Source organism: Sus scrofa, chromosome 8 (assembly GCF_000003025.6).
Source record: "Sus scrofa isolate TJ Tabasco breed Duroc chromosome 8, Sscrofa11.1, whole genome shotgun sequence".
Classification (NCBI taxonomy): Eukaryota; Metazoa; Chordata; class Mammalia; order Artiodactyla; family Suidae; genus Sus; species Sus scrofa.
Window position 1 is genome coordinate 47,809,618 of NC_010450.4, and position 23,613 is coordinate 47,833,230.

General features: G+C 46.4%; 1 protein-coding gene across 7 annotated transcripts in view; it reads left to right on the top strand.

Moving 5' to 3' along the window:
* FNIP2 (folliculin interacting protein 2) overlaps positions 1-23,613 on the top strand; it is a 135,665-nt gene that overhangs the window by 106,741 nt on the left and 5,311 nt on the right. For 6 of the 7 annotated variants that reach the window (XM_021101299.1, XM_021101300.1, XM_021101301.1 and 3 more), the window contains 4 exons: positions 2,775-3,963; positions 4,781-4,937; positions 18,331-18,531; positions 23,196-23,311. In XM_021101299.1, coding sequence (XP_020956958.1) covers positions 2,775-3,963; positions 4,781-4,937; positions 18,331-18,531; positions 23,196-23,311 — 1,663 coding nt within the window. Of the gene's footprint in view, positions 1-2,774; positions 3,964-4,089; positions 4,938-18,330; positions 18,532-23,195; positions 23,312-23,613 lie in introns of all 7 variants that reach the window. The other variant, XR_002346652.1, reaches the window with a different exon arrangement.

Below are 23,613 nucleotides of genomic sequence, written 5' to 3' on the forward strand. Positions count from 1 at the left end.
GATCTGTGGGTGTTAGGAATGGATCTCCCACAGCCTAACAGTACTGAGCTCAGGAAAGGACTGTGAGCCAGACTCCCCCCTGGGCCCTTAGGTTCCTCCTGGGGAGAACAGGCCACTGATGTTCTTCCTGTGGAACAGCAGTCTAGAAAGAAAGTAGTTCTCGCTCCATGGTGAAGGGAATGGCACTGGATGTTTAGGAAACATGGTGTTTTGTGCTGCCGGGTCACTCATTTTATTTTTTAATTTTTTTGCTTTTTAGGAAAAGCACCTGCAGCACATGGAAGTTCTCAGGCTAGGAGTCAAATCTGAGCTGTAGCTGCCCACCTCTACCATAGCCACAGCAACTTGGGATCTAAGCCTTGTCTGCAACCTACATGAAAGCACATGGCAACACCAGATCCTTAACCCACTGAGCAAGGCCAGGGATTGAACCTGCATCCTCATGGATGCTAGTCGGTTTTGTTAAACACTGAGCCACAATAGGAACTCCTGAGCCATTTCTAAATGTGACGATATCACGTGTTAAGTCTGTGCACATCCTTGTGCAGCCTCTTCTTCATGGTGTGAAATTATACTCGGGGAAACAAAGGGAATCCCACTCTAAAATTAATGGCTTCACCAGTCCAGGACTCAAAAAGTTGCCTTCAAGGTCAAGGTCCAGTAAGAATGTTATTATAATAATGCCTATTCTGTGGAGTTAGACTGTGAACTGCAGCACTGTTTCCACACATTGCTCTCTATTTTACACAGGTTGTTATAGTTGTATTTTAGTAGCTTGCTTTGGTTTACTTCTCTTTTTTTTAATGGTATTTTATTTTATTGTTTTTGTTTTGTTTTGTTTTGTTTTTTTGCTTTTTAGGGCCATACCCACAGCATATGGAGGTTCCCAGGCTAGGGGTCAAATTGGAGCTGCAGCTGCTGGCCTACACCACAGCCACAGCAATGCAGGATCTGAGCCACATCTGTGACCTACACCACAGCTAACAGCAATGCTGGATCCTTAACCCACTGAGCGAGGCCAGGGATTGAACCTGCAACCTCATGGTTCCTAGTTGGATTCATTTCCGCTGTACCACAATGGGAACTCCCCGCTTTGTTTTACTTCTGTCCCTTCATAATACCAAAGGTTAAATGCACTGCTAAAAATTAATCTTGTCATTCTGAGTGGCCTTTCCAATGTGGTTTTTAATACCAGATCTGGGGTATGCAATGCTCATCTTCCTCATTGACACTGGGATTGACTTAACAGTAGTGTCTTGTGAATTCCTGTCGTGGCCATGACACCCCACACTATGGTCAAACATGGACATGGGAAGTAACAGTAGTACTTGCTCAAAAGTGTTTTCCAAAAACAGCCGCTTGTGTTAGCATCAGACCACAGATCTGAGTTGTCCTTCTGAATTCTCGCACAATCCCTCAGACAGTTGGAAAAGCCTCAGAGAAAGTTCAGTAACTTATTCTTTTTATGGAGAGGCTTGTGTGGTGCACTTCTGTCCTGCCCTTGAACCTTTCTCAGGAGCCTTTCTCCAGGGAACCCTCCCCAGAGGAGGCACTTCTCACGGTCCCCTCCCTTTTCCCTCACCTTAACCTTACCAGTGTGTCTTGTCTAATAAATGCCTCCCCTCCTCCCTCCAGGTGGAGTCCAATTTCTCCAGTTCTCCTCTATAGCTGTTACCATATATCTCCTCTCCTTTATTTACGATTTTTTCATGTTTTGATTTATTCCAACATTCTGATTATTCCTGAAGCGGTTTCTGACTCGGGGTTGCTTACAGGGAGATGTAAGCAAGGTAAACACTCAGCACTGTGCCCGCACATTCAGTCAGTGTTGGCTTTTTGTTGTACTTGTCAATAATATTATTATCAAAGGTCCAAGGCACAGCCCATCAAGTGTGTTACTCAGATGACCAAATGCAGTCATTTTAACAGTCAGGCCCTGGACAGATGCTTGGGACATAAGCCTGCACTGCTGGGTGTGTACACACATTCCCCTCCCTACTTTCACCTTTAAGCCAGATGCTTGTGATTCATTAGCCAGTTTTCAAACAATGTGTTGGGATATAACTTAGATATTTTCCTCCTTTAGAATTTTCATGTGGAGTAATGTAAAAAAAAAAAAAAAAACAGATTCATTATTCATGACAAAGTGATTTTCTTCTTGTTAATCAAATTGAGTCTGCTTGGTATGTGTGTGTATTGAGCAGACCACGTCATTAAGCATTTTTAATTGATTCACTGCATTTCAGAGATCAGGGATCCCAGAGTTCAGATTTTGCCCCAAGGCCTATTGTCCTGGGATTCTTCTAAAAAATCCATTCTAGTTTCCAAGATAAATTATTTGATTTGGTCACATATCCAGGGCTCTGACGTTTACCTTGCTTGGGAGATGGGAGCCAGCCAGCCCACCAAGCTGCTTGGGAAGACCCAGCAATGGCTGCCAGGAACTGTGTACCCCCTTCTGCACTGCACCCCATACATACCAGCTCTACATCCTGTGTGCACTGCACCCTGTATACACCAGCAATGCATCCTCTGTGCAGTGCACCCCATATACACCAGCAGGTGCACCTGATACACACCAGCCCTGCAACCTGTGTGCACTGCACCCCATATACACCAGCAAGTGTATCTGATACACACTAACACTGTGGCATTTGTGCACTGCACAGATTCTAGCTCAGGAACAAGTCATCTGTTTTTCTCTTGTTCAGGCTGACATACCCTTGACATGCTCACCCAGACAACTTTGTCTTTGTGTCCACTCTGCTCCCCAGGCGACCTTTATGGAGCCATCGGCTCTCCTGTGCGGCTGACCCGCACAGTGGTGGTGGGGAAGCAGAAGGATTTGGTCCAGCGCATTCTTTACGTCCTGACCTACTTCCTCCGCTGCTCAGAACTGCAAGAGAACCAGCTGACGTGGAGCGGGAACCACGGTGAAGATGAGCAGGTGCTAAATGGAAGCAGTATCACGACGGCCCTGGAGAGGGGGGAAGTGGAGGAGTCCGAGTATGTGGTGGTCACGGTCAGGAGCGAGCCTGCCCTGCTGCCGCCCATCCTGACCCCGACGGCGGCCGAGGGACTGGCTGGGGCCCAAGCTGGCACCGACATCAAAGGCCCATGTCCCAAAGTCGACGGAGAAGGAAGTCTGGGCCCCGGGCAGAGTCCCGCGGATTCCGGTGCTTGGAGATCTCAGGGCATGTCGTGTGGGGATGAGGAGAGTCAAAAGGAGGACCCCCGAGGTGGCTCTTCGAGGCTCCCCAGCTGCGCGGGTCTGGGGCCAGGACTGAAGATGGGTGAGGAGGTGAGAGCAGAGCTGCCGAAGATGCTGCCGGACCGATCCGGGGCCCGGCCGTGCCCGGATGCTCATTCCCGGGAGAGGTCGCCCTGGGAGAAGGTCACCTTCCATATCGGAAGCTCCGCGTCTCCAGAGTCGGACTTTGAAAGTCGCACCAAAACCATGGAGGAGCGGCTGCAGGCCTGGTGCGTGGAGCCCTCAGCCCGCCCTGGGTCGGCTGCCGACGATTCAGCCCTAGAGGCCCAGGACCAGCAGGCTTCCAGGTGCTCCTGCGCGCCCCCCGGGGTTCTCCCGGCAGCCTTTGCTGGCAGCAGCGGAGGCTCTGTGGAGGTGCGCAGTGTCAGGACCGAGGTCGTGGCGGATGCTGCGGGGCTGCCCAGCGCACCTGCCGGTTGGTGCGCATCTGTGGGTTCTGCCCGCGCGCGGGGAAGAACCTGGGGTACGCGGGGGAAGAACACCGAGGGACCTGTTCCCGATGGGGACGCCAGCAGTCAGGCCAGCTTCAGGGTGGAAGGAGACATCCCCAGAAACGAAAGCTTGGACAGCGCCCTCGGGGCCAGTGACGACGAGGCGTGCGCTTCAGCCTCGCTGGATCTGGGTCCCAGCAATCGTGAAGGTGACCTTGACGGGCCTGAAAGGTCTCTGGAGGTGGAGCTGCCGCTGCCCAGGTAAGGGCTGGGGTCAGATGCTGTCCCCAACACCCACCATCACTGCTGCCGGGGTTGAGTTACAGGTTAAGGTTCTTTTCTCTAAGGATCAGAAGTACCCTCACACTGGCCTGCATTTGTCTCCAGGGATGATGGCGGGCTTAGGGCAGCTGAGGTCTGAGCCAGGAGGCCGGCAGTATCTACTTTCTTGAGTCACTTGGGAGAAGCCAAGGGATGTGATGGCCACTGGGAGGAGGAAGTGTCATCTTCTGTTTCTGTGAGGGGTTCCACCTCCACAGCAGACACCCAGCCTGGGAGGTGGTACCAGGTTACACTCTGAGTGGCTTCTCCCTGCGGTCAGAGCAGCATGAAGTGGTCAGGAAACAGCCCCTCTTCCTAACATCCATCAGGTTAGTAATTTGGTCTGACGGGGCTGAAAGCAGCAATTAGAGATGTCTTCTATTCCTGATGTCCTGGCGCCAGCCACCGTGCGCAGGTGTGTCACCTTTCTATAGCCATACTTCACCAAGACTCCTAGACTTTTACTTTCTTCACTGTCTTAACACAGATTGCCTGGTGGCTCTTCTGTGTGAGGCCAGTGAACAGACTCCTAGCCAATCATCAGAATATTACTTTCTCCCTGTTCTTACTCTCGAAAAAAACTTTCTCTTCAGCTCCCTTTCTTTTCCCACCCCAACAACCTGCTCGCTGGAGGGTCCTTGATGTGAACCACTTGGAATCTGTTTTCTCACCTGTGTCACTGGGAATTGTTTCTGGCTGCAGTGCAGGAAGGGAGCACATTCCAGGTGGATGCTGTAATGGATCAGTGTGGTTTTAGGTCTCGGAGCATCAGCAACCCCAACGTGAGAAACTTTGGCCGCTCTCTTCTGGCGGGTTACTGCCCCACATACATGCCTGACCTGGTGCTTCATGGGACCAGCAGCGATGAGAAGCTGAAGCAGTGCCTGGCAGCTGACCTGGTCCACACGGTCCATGTAAGTGACCCCAGCTCAGAGCCTCTGGCTGCTCACGGGGGGTGGGGGTGGGGGTGGGGGGCTGTGTCAGCGACAGGTGCCATGAAGGGCTTGTTGATAGAGATGCAGTTTATGGAAACCAGCAAGGGCTGGCAGGGCACTCATCGACAGGCAGCAGCTAGAGGCTGTGAGCACACCGGGCCTGAAGCAGAGAGGGGAAAGAAGAGGGGCTGCCTGGCTGTAGAAGTGTGGTGGTGGTGGGGGAACCCCAACATCTCTCTCCAGCCTCTGAGTCCTTCCATTGCCTTCTGTTGGCTGAGTCCATCTGGAAGCCACAGAGCAAGGTTGTAGCTGATGTGGATATAGTCCTGCCATCCACAGAGGTCACCTCCTGCACAGGTCAGAGAGTGGATCTGGGGGCAAGTGGAGGTGGGGTAGGCTGGGCAGACAGAACAAACAGCACAGATGGTAACAATTATGTGTCATCATAGGCAGGACCAAAGAGATGTCACATATGGTTTGCTTTTTATCCGATCCTTGCAAGTTCCTCAAAGTAATTTATTTTAACTGATTTGTAATTAAGTTCACTTTGATGGCTGCATGAGGATGACTGTATAAAGATTAACAAGTCTCACTGGAAAATTGCCTTGCGGCTGCCACTAAGTGCCTTACTGCTGTGTGCAGCGTGACAGGAACCGTGCAGTTAAGGAAACTCTGTCAGTCTGATGGGCATGTTTTTAATTGAGGTGCTGTTGGGCAGATGTGAGAAAATAGATGTTTTGCACTGGAAAAACCTTGTATCTTGTACAATAGGGAAAGTCTCCATTGCATTAGGAAAATTGGAATTTGGCTTGTTACCTGCCTCCTTGCCCAACACATTTTTTTGGAGAACTGGCACAGAAGGTAGTGCATGTTATCTCTGGCCTTAAGCTTCTCCTCAGTGAGGACTAAACATCCCTCAGCCCCAGGCCACGCAGGCTAAAGACGGCTGTGTGAAATGGGAAGAAAAGTTAGCACATATGCACCCTGAATGAGGAGGGAAGGACACGGGGAGGGGTGACCTCCCAACCGCGGGCCAGTGTAGGACTTGGCACCGCATTCCTGACCTGCCCTGCTTTGTGCTGGGCCACCACCCTCACCAGGACATTCCTAGAAGGAAGCTTTGGTTTCTATAAGGAAGCAACGGTGAGCCCTGCATACTTGTTGGTTATCTCAGAGGCCTGCATGTCAATGGCCTCAGAGAAAGGAGATGCCCGCCTTGTGCAATGCTCTTTCTCTCTTTCTCCGTTGTCTGAATCACTCCTGGAGCCTCAGTGATTTCAGGGATGCACCTGTATTTAGGAGCCACCTGGAGCCGTAGACAGGGAGTTAGGGATCCTCCCTTTTCTGTCAGTACCGTATGTTTATAATCATACATGGGTTCATAATCATAAACCTGTAGGGTCTGTCTTCTGCTCTGTGCCAGTTTGATTTGTAAGAACACTGGTGTTTGCTGGCCCTTCTATTTTGGCCCATGTTCTGCTTCTGATAGAGGTACCAGTGGATCATGTGTGCACTCAGAGAGGATCATGTGTTCCTCATCCATTGATCCTGCTATCAGGGATCAGCACCGCCAATGCCCTGAACCCACTTGCCACCATCAGAGAGGTGTGATATATTGATGGATAAACCTCCTTGAACTTACTATCTGCAGAACCATTCACGACTTTTTTTATACTTTCTATAGGCCAAGTTCAGATTTTTGTGTAGGTTTTCATGGTGATCCACCTCTCTAATTCTTACATATAATGAAACAAACCATGTTTCCTCTGTCTCTTGAAGTTCTCTTGAAGGCTCTTCATATGTTGTTTTCTCTTCCTGTCTGAAGTGGTGGTTTCTCATCTCTTTAGCCTGAGAGATGAAAAGTTACTAAGCATAATAACCTGTATTTTGTCAAATTGCAGGAACATCCCCAGTGCAGTGGGCATGGGTGTTAATAGGAAATTGTGAAGGGTCATAAAAAGTATCTTCAGAAGTTTAATGCAATCACAGTGTATCCAATTAGCATTAGTGGATTTCTAATTTCACTTGGCACATTCATCAGAATGAATTTTGCTTTCGAAGTGTTCTATTTAAACTACTTCTCAAACTAGGACTATGGTCTGTGGCAGAATTTAAATAGAAACAGCCTTACTTTCAATTGCCATTGACAAATATTTATTGAAAAATTAGGAGGTTTGAGGGGAACATTAAAGTGAATTTATTGCTCCATAAAGCCTAATAATTATTTAAATTCTTGAGCGTGTTGCTGGAGAAAGAAGCAAAGATCCAGGAACAATTAGATAGCCAGAATTAGAGCTGAAATAATAGCTTGTTGAAGAGGAGATCAGGATAAATTGGTTTATCATAATTTGCTTTCAAAAACCTATTTTGAGGATCTTAATAATTTCTAATGTTCATGCCAGACTTCATCCAGCTTGGAGATTATAATTGTTTTTAGAGAAGGATTTTTAATAGCTGTTTAAAAGTTGGTTTAAGCTATTGATCTGTTTTCTAGGCCTCTGCATGATTAGATTGTAAAATCTCTTCTGTAAACGCGCTCTTTTGAAACCACGGTCAACCAGCCTGTGGGGTTTCTTCTCTCACTGCAGCGCTGAATCCAGAGCATCCAATATTAAGGCTTTCTTTTGGGGCATTTTCTTATTTTATTCTTGTATGGTAGACAGATATATTAACTCGATTCCATTCACTTCCATTCTTATTCTTGGCTTTCGCATGGCAAGATGCTGATGGTCTTTAAATATTTAAACACGTGTTCTTGTTTAATCCACATACTACCTCTGTTCTGTCATTCAAACAATTTCTCTGCCTCTGAACGTACAGATTATACAGCTGCCTTGAATTAGGCTAAAGTCATATTTAGTTTCATTTTTTTTTCCTGCCACCTCTAAATGTGCATTCTTTCATCTGTTTTCCTTTTGACTTTATGTGGTGAAGTGGGGGAGAGAGAGAGGGTGAGAGAGCCAGCTTCACCCTGCACTTGAGACCCTGGAGGAGCTTTTTCTCTCTCCTTCTTTTCTCCTGTGTGCTTGTCTACTTGTGGATACTGCTGCCCAGGGCTGGGGAAGGTACCAAGTTACAGGACAGTGAGGGAGGTGGAGGCGGCTGACTTAACACTGATGCTTAAATGTTCGTGCTTGTTTGATGGCGGTCACGTCTATCAGTGGGTATCTCTAAACCTCAGAAAAATGCTTTTGGAGGAACAGATAAAATAGGACCCAGCAGTTAAGAGTTTGGCTTCTAAAGGCAGACAAACCTGAGTTTAACTCAAGTCTTATCCCTTGTGGCCTCATGGCCTTCTGGCTTTGGGCAGGTTTCTTTAATCTTCTACAGATCAGTTTCATCTTCTAGAAAATGACGGGCCTTTGTGTTCCTGTTGTGGCTCAGTGGTTTAACCCAACATAGTGTCCATGAGGATGTGGGTTCAGTCCTGGTCTCACTGAGTGGGTTAAGGTTCTGTCATTGCCATGAGCTGTGGTGTAGGTTGCAGATGCAGTCAGATCTATGTTGCTGTGGCTGTAGCATAGGCCTCAGCTACAGTTCTGATTTGACCCCTGGCCCAGGAACTTCCATATGCCACAGGTGCAGCCCTAAAAAAAAGGAGGGAGGAAGGAAGAAAACAACAGCTCTTATAGGTCTGGTTTGAAGACTGGGAGATGATCCAGATCGAGGGTTTAGAACAGTACCTTGCACGTTATTAAATACCTGATAAACATTAGCTATTAAAATGATACACGTGAACATGCTTTGTTAGACATTTCCCAGGAAGCTCCCTTAGCAGTGACAGCACACAAGCAGAACGTGTGCATTCAGTGCTGACGGTGGCCATTTTGGCCATTTTCCATTTGCCAATGACATCGTGTAGGGCAGGCCAGGCGGTTCCAGCTGTGCAGGATTGGGTTGTCAAGACCAGAATTAACATCACATGTTAGTGTTTCTTTTGAGGTCCATGTTTGTGGGCTTCAGGCATTTCCAGAATACTCTATAAAACAACAGTAGGATAGAGCAACCTCTTTCGTTTAATTTTAAAAGTCACAACAGGCTGACTCCAGAATATCATGCAGAAATCAGTAGAGCAGATGAAGAGCTTTGCTAAAGGCTCGACCATGAGGTATGCCCATGAATACCTAATCAAGCCATGAGGCGGAAGAGGCCGGGAAAGCTGCAAAAGAGCAGCAGGTCAAAGCAAAAGAGAAATCACTGCCTAAGTAACACGAGCAGCCCTAAGGTGGCCTCAAGTCAGCAGCAACCTGGAATCGGGTTGTTGTGGGGGAGACACCCATGCAGACAGGTCTGCTGTTTGAGTCGCCTTGTTGCCTTCTCTCCCCTGCATGGGGTGATGAATGTGGCAGGGCCGTGGACCTCTTATAGTTGGGTGAGATGTTCGGTGGGTGAGCATGTTCACGTACACTTGTGTATTTACGTGTGCCCATGTATAAGCATGTACATGGGGTTAAAACGTATTTCCTGCAGATTGTGGTTTTAAAATATTTGAAAAAAAATGGATCTCAGCATATTGCCAACTCCAGTCTGAAATCTTGGTGACCCCCCCCACCCTGCACCCCCCCCACCATGACCACAGTCTTTAAAACAACTGCTCAACAGAATCCCCCCAAGCCTGCAGCCCAGCACCTTACATTGGGCTTCTTCTCAAAACTTGGGTTTGCTTGTTTACTGTTTTACCCTCAAATAAGGGCCCATTTCTTTTAGAGACTGAAATATAGGCTCCTGGGCTAGAATGACCCCTTTTTATGTCCTTTACACACACACACACACACACACACACACGCAGTCCTGCAACTCCTGTTTGGTGCGGCCATGCTGTTTGCCCTTCTGTAAGAGCCCATCTTCTCTCTCACCCCCTTGCCTGCATACATTTGCACCCTCTGCCTCAGGCATTATTGGACCAACTGTCCCTTTTGTAGACCCCACGCCAGCACTGAGACTTCTCTGAAACAGTGCTAGGCCCCTTAGCATGTGGCCCCTTGATTCTGTTCCCAGCATCTCCTGCCAGGCCTGCAGGTGCCCAGGGCAGGAAGGGGCTGCATGTGTGAAAGCCCACTGCAGGGGGAGGCACAGGATGGTGTGGAGGGGCTTGCTGGAGGAGGTGGGGCTAAACAGAGAGAGGGTGAGAGGGGCCAGGCAGGGTACAGTCACAGCAGGCTCTCCCAGGAGCTGCAGTCTAACCAGGCAGGGCCAGCTTTGCCCAAAGGTTCTATCTGTCTCTGTAATCACTGTCTGGAAAGTCTGGATGCTGAGTGTTTAGTACCCAGGATGGTTTTAAAGATGGGAAGAAGTGTTTAAGAATGGCGTGTGATAATCAGGCTTCTTTTCTGCTCATGGCTGTGAGAATGGAGGGGTTTTTTTTGTATTTGTTTTTATTTTACTTTTTAGGACTGCACTGCGGCATATGGAGGCTCCCAGGCTAGGGGTCTAATCAGAGCTACAGCTGCTGGCCTACGCCACAGCCACAGCAACGCCAGATGCAAGTCGCTTCTGTGACCTACACCATAGCTCATGCCAGATCCTTAACTCACTAAGCGAGGCCAGGGAACCCACAACCTCACAGTTTCTAGTTGGATTTGTTTCTGCTGCCCCATGATGGAAACTCCGGGACTGGAGGTTTTTAAAAACAACTGGTCAGCAATCCACACACATCTGCATCCTTGTGTGCCGCCCTCAACCATCCAGAAGTGGCTGAATTAGCCAAGGGCTGGCTTAGGTTGCTTAAATCTCTTCTCTCTCTGACTAAGCGAATCCTTGATACTGTCATTACATTGTGGTGCTCTAGCAAAACGGTGTTCTCTGGAAGATGTTTTGTTATGGAGCATCCTCTTACTCGAGTTCGGCTTAATAAACTTAAAGATCTTGCCAGAATTATCCTCTAGAGAGTGATTAGAAAATTGACATTCAAGTGAAAGCCACAAATCCTATGTTTTATAATTCAAGGTACTTCAGAGGAAAGGAAAAGATACAGAGAGGTTTGTCCCATTACCTGAGTCATAAATCTCCTGTTCCCTATGTGTGTGAAAGGCTGCCCATTCTGGTTGTTAAATCTGCTCTGCCATAACCAGCATGCGGATCCTAGACTGGCTGTGAGACCAGAGGTCTGTCTGCATGGCTGTTACGTGTAACACACACATGAGGGCCAGCGTCTTCAAGGATTCCCAGAGAGTCAGTTCAGGGTGTATATTGGGCACAGCCAGCAGTGGAAAAATGGAAAGTTTCCCAGCAGAATCACAACAGAGATAGCTGTGTTTTCTTCTCCTTATATTATGTGGCGACTGTCGTTGACACTTGTAGAAATCCCGTCCCCCTAGGGATTTCCACTCTGCCAGAGTCCCAGGGTTTCAAAGGAGCGGGCTTGGCAGACTTGTTAACCCACAAGTCAGAGTGCTTGCATGAGTTCCCAGCTTTGATTTCTGACATGCCAGACTATTTAATAAGCTCTTGTATCCTCTGCCTCGCATTCCTCTCTCTGGAGTCCTGGGCAGCAGGGGAAGATGGTGTAATGAACTCCATCATAGTCTGTGGAAGCATACATATGAGATGGAGTTGTCCTACTCCTTTTTTTTTTTTTTTGGCCGCCCTGTAGCATATGGAGCTCCCAGGCCAGGGATCAGATCTGAGCCGCAGCTGGATCCTTAACCCACTGTGCCGGGCCAGGGATTGAATCCACATCCCAACGCTCCCAAGATGCTGCCAATCCCATTGCACCACAGCGTGTTTTCCTACTCTTGAGTTAGAAATAGGTAACCATAGGAGTTCTCCCTGTGGCACAGTGGCTTAAGGATCTGACTGCAGTGGCTTGAGTCACTGTGGAAATACACATTCAATCCCTGACCCAACTCAGTGGGTTAAAGGATCTGGCATCTCCACAGCTGCGGCAAAGGTCGCAGTTTAGCTGGGATTCAACCCCTGACCCAGGAACTTCCATATGCCTTGGGGTCCATTAAAAAAAAAAAAAAAGAAGAAGAAAGAAAGAAGAAATAGGGAACCACGTGAAAGGTTAGTTATTTAAATGCAGTTCATGGAAGAGGACTATGTTAGTAGTTGTGTGGATGACTTGATAGGAACTGGATTGAATCTAAACATAAAGGAATCTAAATAGAGTTGTTCAAGGAAGTTGGTGTGTATTAGATATTCAGCCCATGCCTTGCATTTTGTTATGTTCATTTCCAAGGCTGTGGAAGAAAAATGTGATTTCTCTCCTTGAGTTACTTATGAAATCACTGAGTAGACAAACAGATGTGAATTCAAGAGCCACTTAAGACAGTGACATTAAATGGCAGATGGGAGGCGGGAAGGCTCAGCCTGTTGGCTGGCAGAGGAGGGAAGCAGCTTTGGAATCCTTGATGCCCCTACTAACATTCTTCTGTCATCTTCCAACTACGACATAGTTTTTCTTTTTTTGTTTGTTTTGTTTTGCTTGTTAGGGCCACACCTGCAGCATATAGAGATTCCCAGGCTAGGGGTCAAATTGGAGCTATAGCTTCCGGCCTATACTAACTCACAGCAACGCCGGACACTTAACCCACTGAACGAGGCCAGGGATCGAACCCTCAAGCTCATAGATATTAGTTGGATTCGTTTCTTCTGTGCCACAACGGGAACTCTAACCATAAAATTTAAAAGAAAGAAAGGGAGGAAGGGAGGAGGGAATGAAGGAAGGAGAGAAAGAATAAATATCAGAACCAAGCCCTAAGGCTAGACCCAGATAGATCAGGCTTCTTACAGGAATTTGATTGTTCAGTGTTAAGCTTTAAAATGCTATTTTTATAGCATTTGTTGAAGTACTTAATTTCTCCAAAGTACTGCTCCCTGTATATTACTGTTGCTAAGCATGTGTGTACTCATGTGTAATATTTTGTGTACGTGAACTTGATAAAATAATGAGCTTTAAAAGACTGCCTGACAGATTTCACTATTAATTACTTCAACAGTTCAGATATGGCTAATAAGAAAAAGTAATAATAAAAAAAGAAGCATCATGCAGTTCAGGGTTTCCTTGACTTATTTTAGTTCTCTATATGCCTTAAAAGTAGAGCCTTTAAAATTTTTTTAATGTATTTTATTTTGTAAATATGGTTGGCTTACAGTGTTGTGTCAGAGCCTTTTCTTAGAGGAATTTTCAGTTGAAGACAGGACAGAGGGTGTGTGTGGGTGTGCCCCTGTGATAATCCACCCGTGGTCTTCTGGATCATGGAGTTCTTTAAGTTCTAGAAGCTTAGAGATTGACTAATGAGCCAAATCATAATATGTTTAAACTACCCTCTTTTTCTCTCTCTCTGGTTTTAAAAATTTTATGGCCACACCTGAGACATATGGAAGTTCCCCTGCCAGGAATTAAATCCTAGCTGCAGCTGCAGCAAAGCTGTATCCTTTAACCCACTGCACCAGGCCAGGGATCAAACCCACACTTCCATAGCAAACAGAGCCACTACAGTGGGATTCTTAAACCCACTGCGTCACAGCAGGAACTCCAGAAACTGCCCTCTCTTTAGTGGAGTTGTGTCTCCTTTGGAAAGATACATGTCAGAAATCTCCAGATCACCAGAACTTAAGCTTCAATTCTCTGACCTGGAAGTTTAGACCAGATCAGGGCTGGGCAGCCTATCACCCCTGGTGCCCCTTAAATTGTAACCAACATAATTACTGATGACATTTTTAAAATCTCTCTCCATTATTCATTTCTTTTTCTTGCCTATTTGTGTTTCCCTCTATTTTCATCTGCCATTAAAAAGTGTTTATTATTTACTATAAGTGGGTAATTACTCAGTAGAGTGTTTTCAGTTTTTTTGTTTGTTTGCTTTGTTTTTCTTTTTATGGCTGCACCTGTGGTACATGGACGTTGCTGGTCAAGGGGTTGAATCAGAGCTGCATTTGTGACCTGCGCCACAGCCATAGCAATCCTAGATCTAAGCCACATCTGTGACCTATGCCACAGCTTGCAGCAATGCCAGATCCTTAACCCAATGAGCAAGGCCAGGGATTGAACCCACATCCTCATGGATACTATGTCAGGTTCTTAACCTGAGGAGTCACAATGGGAACTCCTCAAGAGTGTGGTTAGATGGAGGCATTTGGGGGTGCCCCATGGATGTATTCATGGAATTCTATGCTGGATATTTAGTGGCCCGAAAAGGTATTTTTTTTTTTTTTTTTTTTTGGTTCACTTCTGAAAATGTTCTGTGGTCCTTCATGCTCCTGGAGCCTGTGTACATAACAGTCAGGGATGCCTCACCCTGTTCAGGGTAGCAGGGTGTTTGCAGCTGTGTCACTGCTGTGCTTAGCCTATTTCTAAGTTAGTCGAGGACCCAGTCCTGCTCAGGACTAAGGATCCAGGGAGAGAAAGTTCAGCCTTTCCTTCAGGCAATGGGCCTCTGTCCATTTGTCCCAACTCTTAGCACCTCCCCCAACCCCTTTAGTCTTTACTCAGGTTTCCACCAGTGACTTAAAAATGGCTTGTGCTCTTTTTTTTCCCTTTTATGTTTCTCTGACCCATTTAGTTTTTCCTTTTTCCCATTGTAGTTCAGAAGCCTAAGAGCCCAACATGGTGTCTGTGAGGATGTAGGTTCGACCCCCTGGCCTCACTCAGTGGGTTAAGGATCTAGTGTTGCCGCAACCTGCGGAGTAGATCATAGATGCAGCTCGGATCCGGAGTTGCCATGGCTGAGGTGTAGGCCAGCAGCTACGGCTCCCATTCAACCCCCTAGCCCAAAACTTCCATATGCCACAGGTGTGGCCCTAAAAAAAAGAAGAAAAAAAGGTAATTGAGCCAATTCCTCAGTTCCTTCTCCGTTGTTCCTGGGTCTGGATCCACAACCCTCAGGGGTAACTGGTATCTTATTATAATCTTCCATCCGTCACCTCCCCAGGGAGCCTCACTGTCCTCATGCCAGCAGCTCCCTTCCAAAAATAGAGTTCTGTGTGGTGGGACATGTAATCTATAGTCTGTGCTTCCCTACCGCTATGATGGGGAAACTGTTTAGGAAATTGAGTTGAATTGGAAATGAAGGCCCAAATTATCTACTGCCTATAGTCAAAAAAAAAAGCTGGATTTTTACACCAAGCATTCTTAGCCTCTGGGCCCCCTGCTCACAGGACGTTTTTGGTAAGAAACATCTACCTGGCCTGGTCATGCCACCTTGACAGAGGCAGGTGATTGGAATCCAGCTGAAGGGGGTTGGCAGACATTCCACTCATCATCTACATGTGGACAGACCTTTAGATCACATAAATGCTTTCAGGATGGAAGCCCCTTGGAGGAGAGGCTTTAGTATAGATCCATTCTGTGCTACCTAGAAAACTGTGAATTTCTGATAGGCACAAAAAGCCTTGAAGGAAATTGAGCTCAAAATACAAATCTTTTTTGGGGGGGGGTCCTTTTTAGGTCATACCCTCAGCATATGGAGGTTCGTAGGCTAGGAGTTGAATCGGAGCTGTAGCTGCTGTCTTACGCCACAGCCACAATAATCCAGGATCCAAGCTGCAAGTGCAACCTACACCACAGCTCACGACAACGCCAGATCCTTAACCCATTGAGCGAGGCCAGGGATTGAATCTGCGTCCTCATGGATACTAGTCTGATTCATTTTTGCTGAGCCATGACAGGAACTCCCGAAGTACAGATTTTTTATATGTCCACATTTCCTTTTCTTTGCTCATAAGGACCAGGTACATTGATGGTGAGCCATTTTAATCTTGCTGTGAATTCAGGACACATGGGCAAGAATTTGCAGGAACTTGTAAAGGGAAGTCATTGCAGCCCCGTCTTTGCTTTCAATTTTGGAGAGTGTGTATATGTCTGCATAAGGAGAGTAGGAGTGAGGGGTCCAAAAACCTTTTGGGGACAATGAAATTTGGGGTCATTATGTGTATGAGCATCCATACTATTTGGTTAACAAGTCTAAGAAAGTGAGACCCATCCTTGGAAAACTGGGCTTCATTAATTCAAGAATCTGCTTTGTCATATTATTTTATTTCTCATGTTTAAGATTATTTGAGGAGTTTCCATTGTGGCTCAGCCACTTATAGACTCAGCATTGTCTCTGTGAGGATTTGGGTTTGATCCCTTACCTCAATCAGTGGGTTAAGTATCCTAGGTTGCCAGAAGTTCGCAGCTCCAATTCAACTCCTGGCCCAGGAATTTCCATCTGCTGCAAGTGCAGCCATAGAAAGATTTTTTAAAAAAAGGATTATTTGAACAAATGCTTAAGTATTGGCCCAGTCAGCTTTGTCTGATTTGCTGTTTGCTATTCTTTTCAATAGAAAAAAAAAAAGTATATTTTTTAAGGTTGCACCCGAGGTATATGGAAGTTTCCAGGCTAGGGGTTGAGTCTGAGCTGCAGTTGCCAGCCTACAATACAGCCTCAGCAACACCAGATCTGAGCCGAGTATGTGACCTACACCACAGCTCACGGCAACAGTGGATCTTTAATCCACTGATCGAGGCCAGGGATCAAACCTCCATCCTCATGGATGCTAGTCAGATTTGTTTCTGCTGCACCACAATGGGAACTCCCAAATTGTGTTCATTTAAATGGAGGGAAAGTAGGGATTCTTAAAAATGGTAAGAAGGCTGAAGAACTAGGCTTGGGGTAGGTGGGAAACAAGGTACCTCCGAGTTGCTCTCTGGGTAGGAACACAGTGGCCCTGAGTGTCCTTGGCTCCCTGCTTTAGGGAGGAAGCATCTGACTGGCCCTGGTACCTCCCAAGACTCAGGGAGGGTGGGCCTTGCAGGATTTAGCCAGGAAAGTTCATTGTCCAAGGGGAAATGAGGAGGAAGTTAACAGGAGGAAGTTAGGCCTGGCAGCCAAAGTGGCAAAAGGCACCAGGGCAGCGACAGGGACAGAATGACCCGTGGAAGCCAGGCATGTTTTCCTTTGGTGACTGAGGTCAGGAAGCTGTGCCCGTGCATGCTGGCCATGAGGGGCGTCTGTCTGTATACCTGCCCACGCCTGCTTCTCTCAGCTTGGGGCCAGGAAGGCTTTTGTGCTGTCGATTTTTGCACACATGGGGCACCAAGCCTGTGTCAAAGGAGTTGGTGGGGAAGTGCTTGTACTTGGATCAGTTTCAAGGAATTTGGTTGCTTTAGGCCCTTGCCTTGACTGTGTCAGCTTTCACCCTATTGCCCTGGGGCACTGTTTACTGGTTAACATGCTTTGTCCACCACTGCCCAGTTACCAAGGAGCTTGTGTTCAAGCATGTTTGTCAGTGGCCACACTCGTACCCTTTGGCCTCGGCTCGATCAGTCGCTTCCTGGCCCTGTCTGGTTTCAGTCAGTTGTCAGAGTTGCTGATGCAGGTAGCGCACAGTTACTGAACCAACATTGCTTAGTGGTTGAAGCACCGTATCTTTCAGGGGACATTCCTTTTCCCCACCAGACCTCCTTCTTGGGATGATGACAGTAGAATCCTTCACCCTCTTCTGAGTCTCCACTTAAAAGGCAACTGCAGGAGTTCCCCTTGTGGCTCAGCAAGTTAAGGACCCGACATAGTGCCCATGAGGAGGCAGGTTGTATCCCTGGCCTCCCTCAGTGAGATAAGGATCCCATGTTGCAGTGAGCTGCAGTGTAGGTCATAGATGCAGCTCAGATCCAGTGTTGCTGTGGTGTAGGTTGAAGCTCTGATTTGACTCCTGGCGCAGAAATTTCCTCATGTCCCAGGTGCAGGGCCCCCCCCCCTCCAAAAAAAAGTCAAGTGCAGTCTTCCAGAAGGACTTGGGCTTTAATGTCCTGGGATGGAGAGAAATGGTGTGTCTTTTTACTTACCCCTGAACATTTGACATGTATAGTGTGCCTCCTGGATGGAAGAAGACAATCATGATTGCAATTTTATCCAGTTAATTTTTTTTTTTTTTTTTTGGCTGTGCCATAGCATATGGAAGTTCCCAGGTCAGGAATCAAACTTGCACCCCAGCAGTAACCACAGCTACAGCAGTGACATTGCCAGATCCTTAACCCACTGAGCCACCCTGGAACTCCTCTGAGTTAATTTTTAAATAGCTTTACATCATCCACACTTTTGTTACCATATCAGATACTTGAAGCTAGTCTGGATCTCAGTTTCTTTTAAATTTGTTTCTTATTTGTTTGTTTACTGAATGGGATTATGTAGACATTTTTTTCTTGGTTTATCTGAAAGACTTATTTTATATCAAAAATAAAAACATCATTAGAAAAAAATTTAAAAATAAATAGCAATGTTGTGACACTCCTGGCTGAGCCCACTGGGCACCTCTGGGTTCCTGTAGCCCCCAGGTCGCCCTGTCCACCCTCGGTCTGATGCTGCCCAGAGATTTCTGGTTGCTCTGAGCATCACCAGAAGTGTGCTGAGAAGCGTGGTGAGGAGCTGACCCTATGCTTCCCTTGCAGCACCCCGTGCTCGATGAACCTATCGCCGAGGCAGTCTGCATCATCGCAGACACGGATAAGTGGAGTGTCCAGGTGGCCACAAGTCAGAGGAAGGCAGTAGACAGCACGAAACTTGGCCAGGACGTCCTGGTCTCGAGTCAGGTGTCCAATCTACTCCAGTCCATCCTGCAGCTGCACAAACTTCACCTCCCCGCCGATTTTGTAAGTCCGTCTTCTCCTGTCATCAAAGAAATAGAGCTAAAAACACTTTCAGTCGTATTATTTTTAGTGTAACTGATTGATAGCCCAAGTAAAACCGGAACAGGTGACACAGAGCCAGCACGGGCTACATTCAGCAACAGCTGCCCTTCTGTGAGGCAAAGAGCATGGAGTGAACAGGTTATAGGGAGAAGTAGGTGAGTTACAGGGGTCAAGCATGAAGGGAAATTTAAAATCCTCCTTTGGGAAAACTCCTGGGTTTTCTATTTATCAGATCGATACCAAGCAAGCCAGTTTCCAAAGGGACTGGAGTTCTGTCTATTCAGGGACCACCCTCATAGGGTTGTTCTGGATAAAATAGAAGATTGTGTAAATGTTGAAGCTCCATAATCCATGGGGGTTGGTGTCAGTTGTTTGAATGGGATTTTTTTTTTTCTTTTTGTCTTTTTAGGGCCTCACCCACAGCATATGGAGGTTCCCAGGCTAGGGGTTGGATCAGAGCTATAGCTGCCACTCTCTACCACAGCCACAGCAATGCCAAATCCGAGCCTCATCTGTGACCTACACTGCAGCTCACAGCAATGCTGGATCCTTAATCCACTGAGTGAGGCCAGGGATCGAACCTGTATACCAGTTGGGTTTGTTACTGCTGAGCCATGACGGGAACTCCTTGAAGTTTAAATTTTAAAATTACTTCGATAACCTTACATTAAATACAGACAGCCGCTCTCTCCGGGTTCCCAGGATAGTGTGTGTGTGAAGAAAGATGGAGGAAGTATATTTAGAGAGAGAGGGAGAGTTCTAAAGCAGAAGCGGTGCTGAGGGTCAGTTCATGCGGGAGGAGCTCCCTGGCCAGTGGAGATGCAGCTGGGTGAGCAGCCGCCTCCAGCCCTTCCTCTCCACTCTGCCCTCAGCCCCAACCCAGACAGCTCACATCTCCCTTCCGGCCTCACAGAAAATACAGAGCTGTTAACCACCAAGCGGGGAGGTGCATGTGAATTACCTCACCCATTGCTGGCAGAGAAGTGAATCCTTGGGACCGAATCTGCAATTGCACCACATTACTCAGAAGGTCAAGACTACTTTTTCCTCAAAGAGGGAGCTTCCAAACATTGTCCTGCTATCACCCGAGGTGGCCCGTGGCATCCCGGGGCACTTCTGGACGTCTCTGGGGTCATGTCCAGGCTTTGTGATTGATTTGCTGGGTGATGGTGGACAGTCTGAGCCTCTGGGGACGTCACCTTTGTTGTCTGTAAGGTTAAGGTGGCACCTGTTCAACATGGGGGAATCCTCTGAGGTGCTGCCGTCCGAACTCTGGCCAAGATGAGGCACCCTGGCAGCCAGGAGGGCCTTGGCCAGGGCATGGGCTTCCAAGTCCTACAGCCTGAATTCAGGTCCAGGCCCCGCTACTTCCTGGCCAAGTGCCTTGCCAGGGTCAAAGCTGGGAAACCACAGGAGCTACCTCCTGAGATTATGAAAATCAAGTGAGATAATTCAGGTCAAGTGCTTAGAGCCGTGTTGGATGTTATAAACACTCAAGAAAAGCTCCTATTAGTATAATAATAATAATTAGTTTGGTGAAACGGTATTCATGGCTGTAAAGATAGATACCACCTTTTCACTGAAACCTTTATTCGGCCTTAAACCACAGGACCCCTGTCCCGGGGGTAACACAAGAGGCACCTGTGGATTATTAGGGCTTTATTTCTGTTCTACATTTATAGACAGTTTTTCTTTCTAGTAGCACCTGGCATCATGCTGGTTTAGAGGTGGGAATCTCCTTTTCTGTAAGGGAAGAAAGATATATTTGATTTTATAGCTTTTTACCTGTTATAAGTATTTACTAGACTTTTATCTTTTATTCTGTAATACATATTTCTTGTAACATTTTGTTGTGTTTTTTGTTTTTTTTAAAGCCATACCTGTGGCATATGGAAATTCCCAGACTTGGGGTCAGATTGAAGCTGCAGCTGCTGGCCTACGCTACAACCACAGCAACACTGGATCCAAGCCGCATCTGTGACCTACACCACAGCTTGCATCAATGCCAGATCCTTAACCCGCCGAGTCCAGGGATCAAACCTGTATCCTCACGGACACTCCTCTCGTTACATTTGATACCTTAGTTATCCCAGCAAGAAATTGCCAGAGTTAATTCTTTGTACTTCATTTGGACATAAGTTATGTTTAACCACTTAGTAATATGAATGACTTAGATAACCTGAAAAAAATCAAGATCAAAGAAAACTTCATCTGCCATTTAAAATTCTCCTTAAAAATCACTCCAGTGAAACACAGGATTAAACGTCTGTTAGTACCTCAGTACCAAAAGAGAAAGTAGCTATTTAAAATTCAGAAGTTAAAAGTGAAGAAATTCATCTCAGAAAGGGGAGAGAGGGAATCCAAAGACAGTTCAATTTTGTAATCAGACTTTTAAAAAAATGTGTATAAATGCTTTGACTTCAAGTTTCCTGTACAGTCCATGTAAACCAGTGTTGCTTTGGGGTTTTTTTTGTTGTTGTTTGTTTGTTTTTGTCTTTTTGCCTTTTCTAGGGCCGCTCCTGCAGCATATGGAGGTTCCCAGGCTAGGGGTCTAATCAGAGCTGCAGCCACTGGCCTACGCCAGAGCCACAGCAATGCCAGATCCAAGCCTCGTCTGTGACCTACACCACGGCTCATGGCAATGCTGGATCCTTAACCCACTGAGCGAGGCCAGGGATCGAACCCGCAACCTCATGGTTCCTAGTCGGATTCGTTAACCACTGAGCCACGACGGGATCTCCAAACCAGTGTTGCTTTTATTTCCACTTTGCAACACACATAGTCCTGGGGATGATGAAAGCACTGTAAATTAACTATTTTAAAATGTAAAGGGTTCAATGTAATGTGAATGTTCTTGTTAATATTTTATGACACTCTTACTAAAACTTTGTATTTCCTTCATAAGGAACTGAAGCTTAACAAGAGATCTTTCACCACTTAACTCTGTTTACTTGGGGGAACATCTTCATCAGAATTGCTGAAATCCTCTGGGCTTTGATTATTACTCTTAACACATTCACAAGTTGTGTTTCACTCCCCCCAACATGGTGCATTTAAGATTTTAAGTCCATGAAAAATGGAAAAGACTGCATCTCTAAGGGGTGCTTTTTTCCATATCACCACTCAGCCCAGATGGTCACCATCAACATTTTCAAATGCATCAGCTAATCTTTACCTGAAAAATAGGCATAATGGGCTATGAAAATCATGTCTGATGGAATTACCCTTGGCAGAGCCATCAGGTGACTTCCTGAAGGTGGCTGGATAGTTCTGCCTGCCAAATCAACAGCATTTGCCTCTGGTGCAAGACACAGATGGTGGCTGTTCTCTCAGAAATGAAGTTGGACACAACTCCAAGGGTAGTGATGTCCTGAAAATAATTGCCCTTTCTTTACTGTTACTAGAGACCTAGTTAAAATACACTCTTGAGAAAGAAAAAAAGAGTTCAGAATAAAATTGTCCCAGCCATTCTTCTGGGAATGCACTGCACCAAAATACCCTGAGATACAGGAAAATGGCAACAAAGATGCTCTTTGCAAAATTGTGTCATAACAGAAATGCAGATAGTTATATGGTTAAGTAAAGGTACATTCTTAAAAATTATATAGTCATAAAATTACATTGATAAAGAATTTTTACGGAGTTCCCATTGTGGTGCAGCAGAAACAAATCCGACTAGTATCCAGGGGGTTGCAGGTTTGATCCCTGGCCTTGCTCAGTGGGCCAGCGATCCAGCATTGCCGTGAGCTGTGGTGTTCGTCAGACACATCTAAGATCCCAAGTTGCTGTGGCTGTGGTACAGCTCTGATTTGACCCCTAGCCTGGGAACCTCCATATGCCTCAAGTGTGGCCCTAAAAAAAAAAAAAGCAAAAAAAAGAATTTTTAATAACATGAGGAAGGTATTATTAGAAAGTTTTCTGAAAGCAGGAAATAATTGTCCTTATGGAATGATTTTGACTATATAAAAAATGCCTTTTAAAAAAGACTAGAAGGTATGTATATGAAGATCTTAACAGTCTTTGGAAAAATTAAACTGTATTGTTTTACAGAAGCCTATTTTTTTTTTTTTTGTCACGCCCATGGCATGTGGAGGTTCCTGGGCCAGGGATCAAATCTGCACCACAGTGACACGAGCCACAGCAGTGACAACGCCATATCTTTAACCTGCTGAGCCTTTAGGGAAGTTCACAAAAACCTATTCTTATCCCTACTAGTGGTAGAGTGAGTTTGAGATGCCTTGTGGTTGTTTTTGTTTTCTGGGTTTTTTTGTCTTTTTTTAGAGTTACTCCCATGGCATATGGAAGGCTAGGGGTCAAATCAGAGCTGCAGCTGCTGACCTATACCATAGCCACAATAACGCAGGATCCGAGCCTCATCTGCTACCTGCACCACAGCTCACAGCAACGCTGGATCCTTACCCACTAAGTGAAGCCAGGATCAAACCCAAATCCTCATGGATACTAGTTGGATTCGTTTCTGCTGAGCCACAATGGGAACTCCACCTTGTGTATTTTTAAAGTATATTTTAAAGAAATGAGATTATAGTTGTGTACTTAGCAATGGATTAAGGGAGTTCCAGCTCTTAAAACACTGGCCCTCACTGTGAATGTGGTTGGCTTTGCAGTGCATCATGCATCTTGAAGACAGACTGCAGGAGATGTACCTTAAGAGTAAGATGCTGTCTGAATATCTCCGTGGACACACACGTGTCCATGTGAAGGAATTAAGTGTCGTGTTGGGGTGAGTTCTTTGAAGCGCCTCCATTTCTCCCTGTGACAGGGCTGTCCCTAGTACTGTGTTCACGGACCCTAAGCCAACAGGCCCCAGAGCCTGCAGCTCCCCAGTGAATAGCGCATTTCTGGGATCTGACACCAGAGTTTCACATCCAGAAATAAACAGCCCTTTCAGCGAGTGGTCTTGGGTCAGTCTTCCCCTGATTATTTTATCCTCTAAAATGAAAGATAGCATCCTCCTCCATCTGCCTGGTTCTAGTCACCCAGCAAGATGTGGAAGTCATGAGCTGTATGTAGACAGGCAGCTGA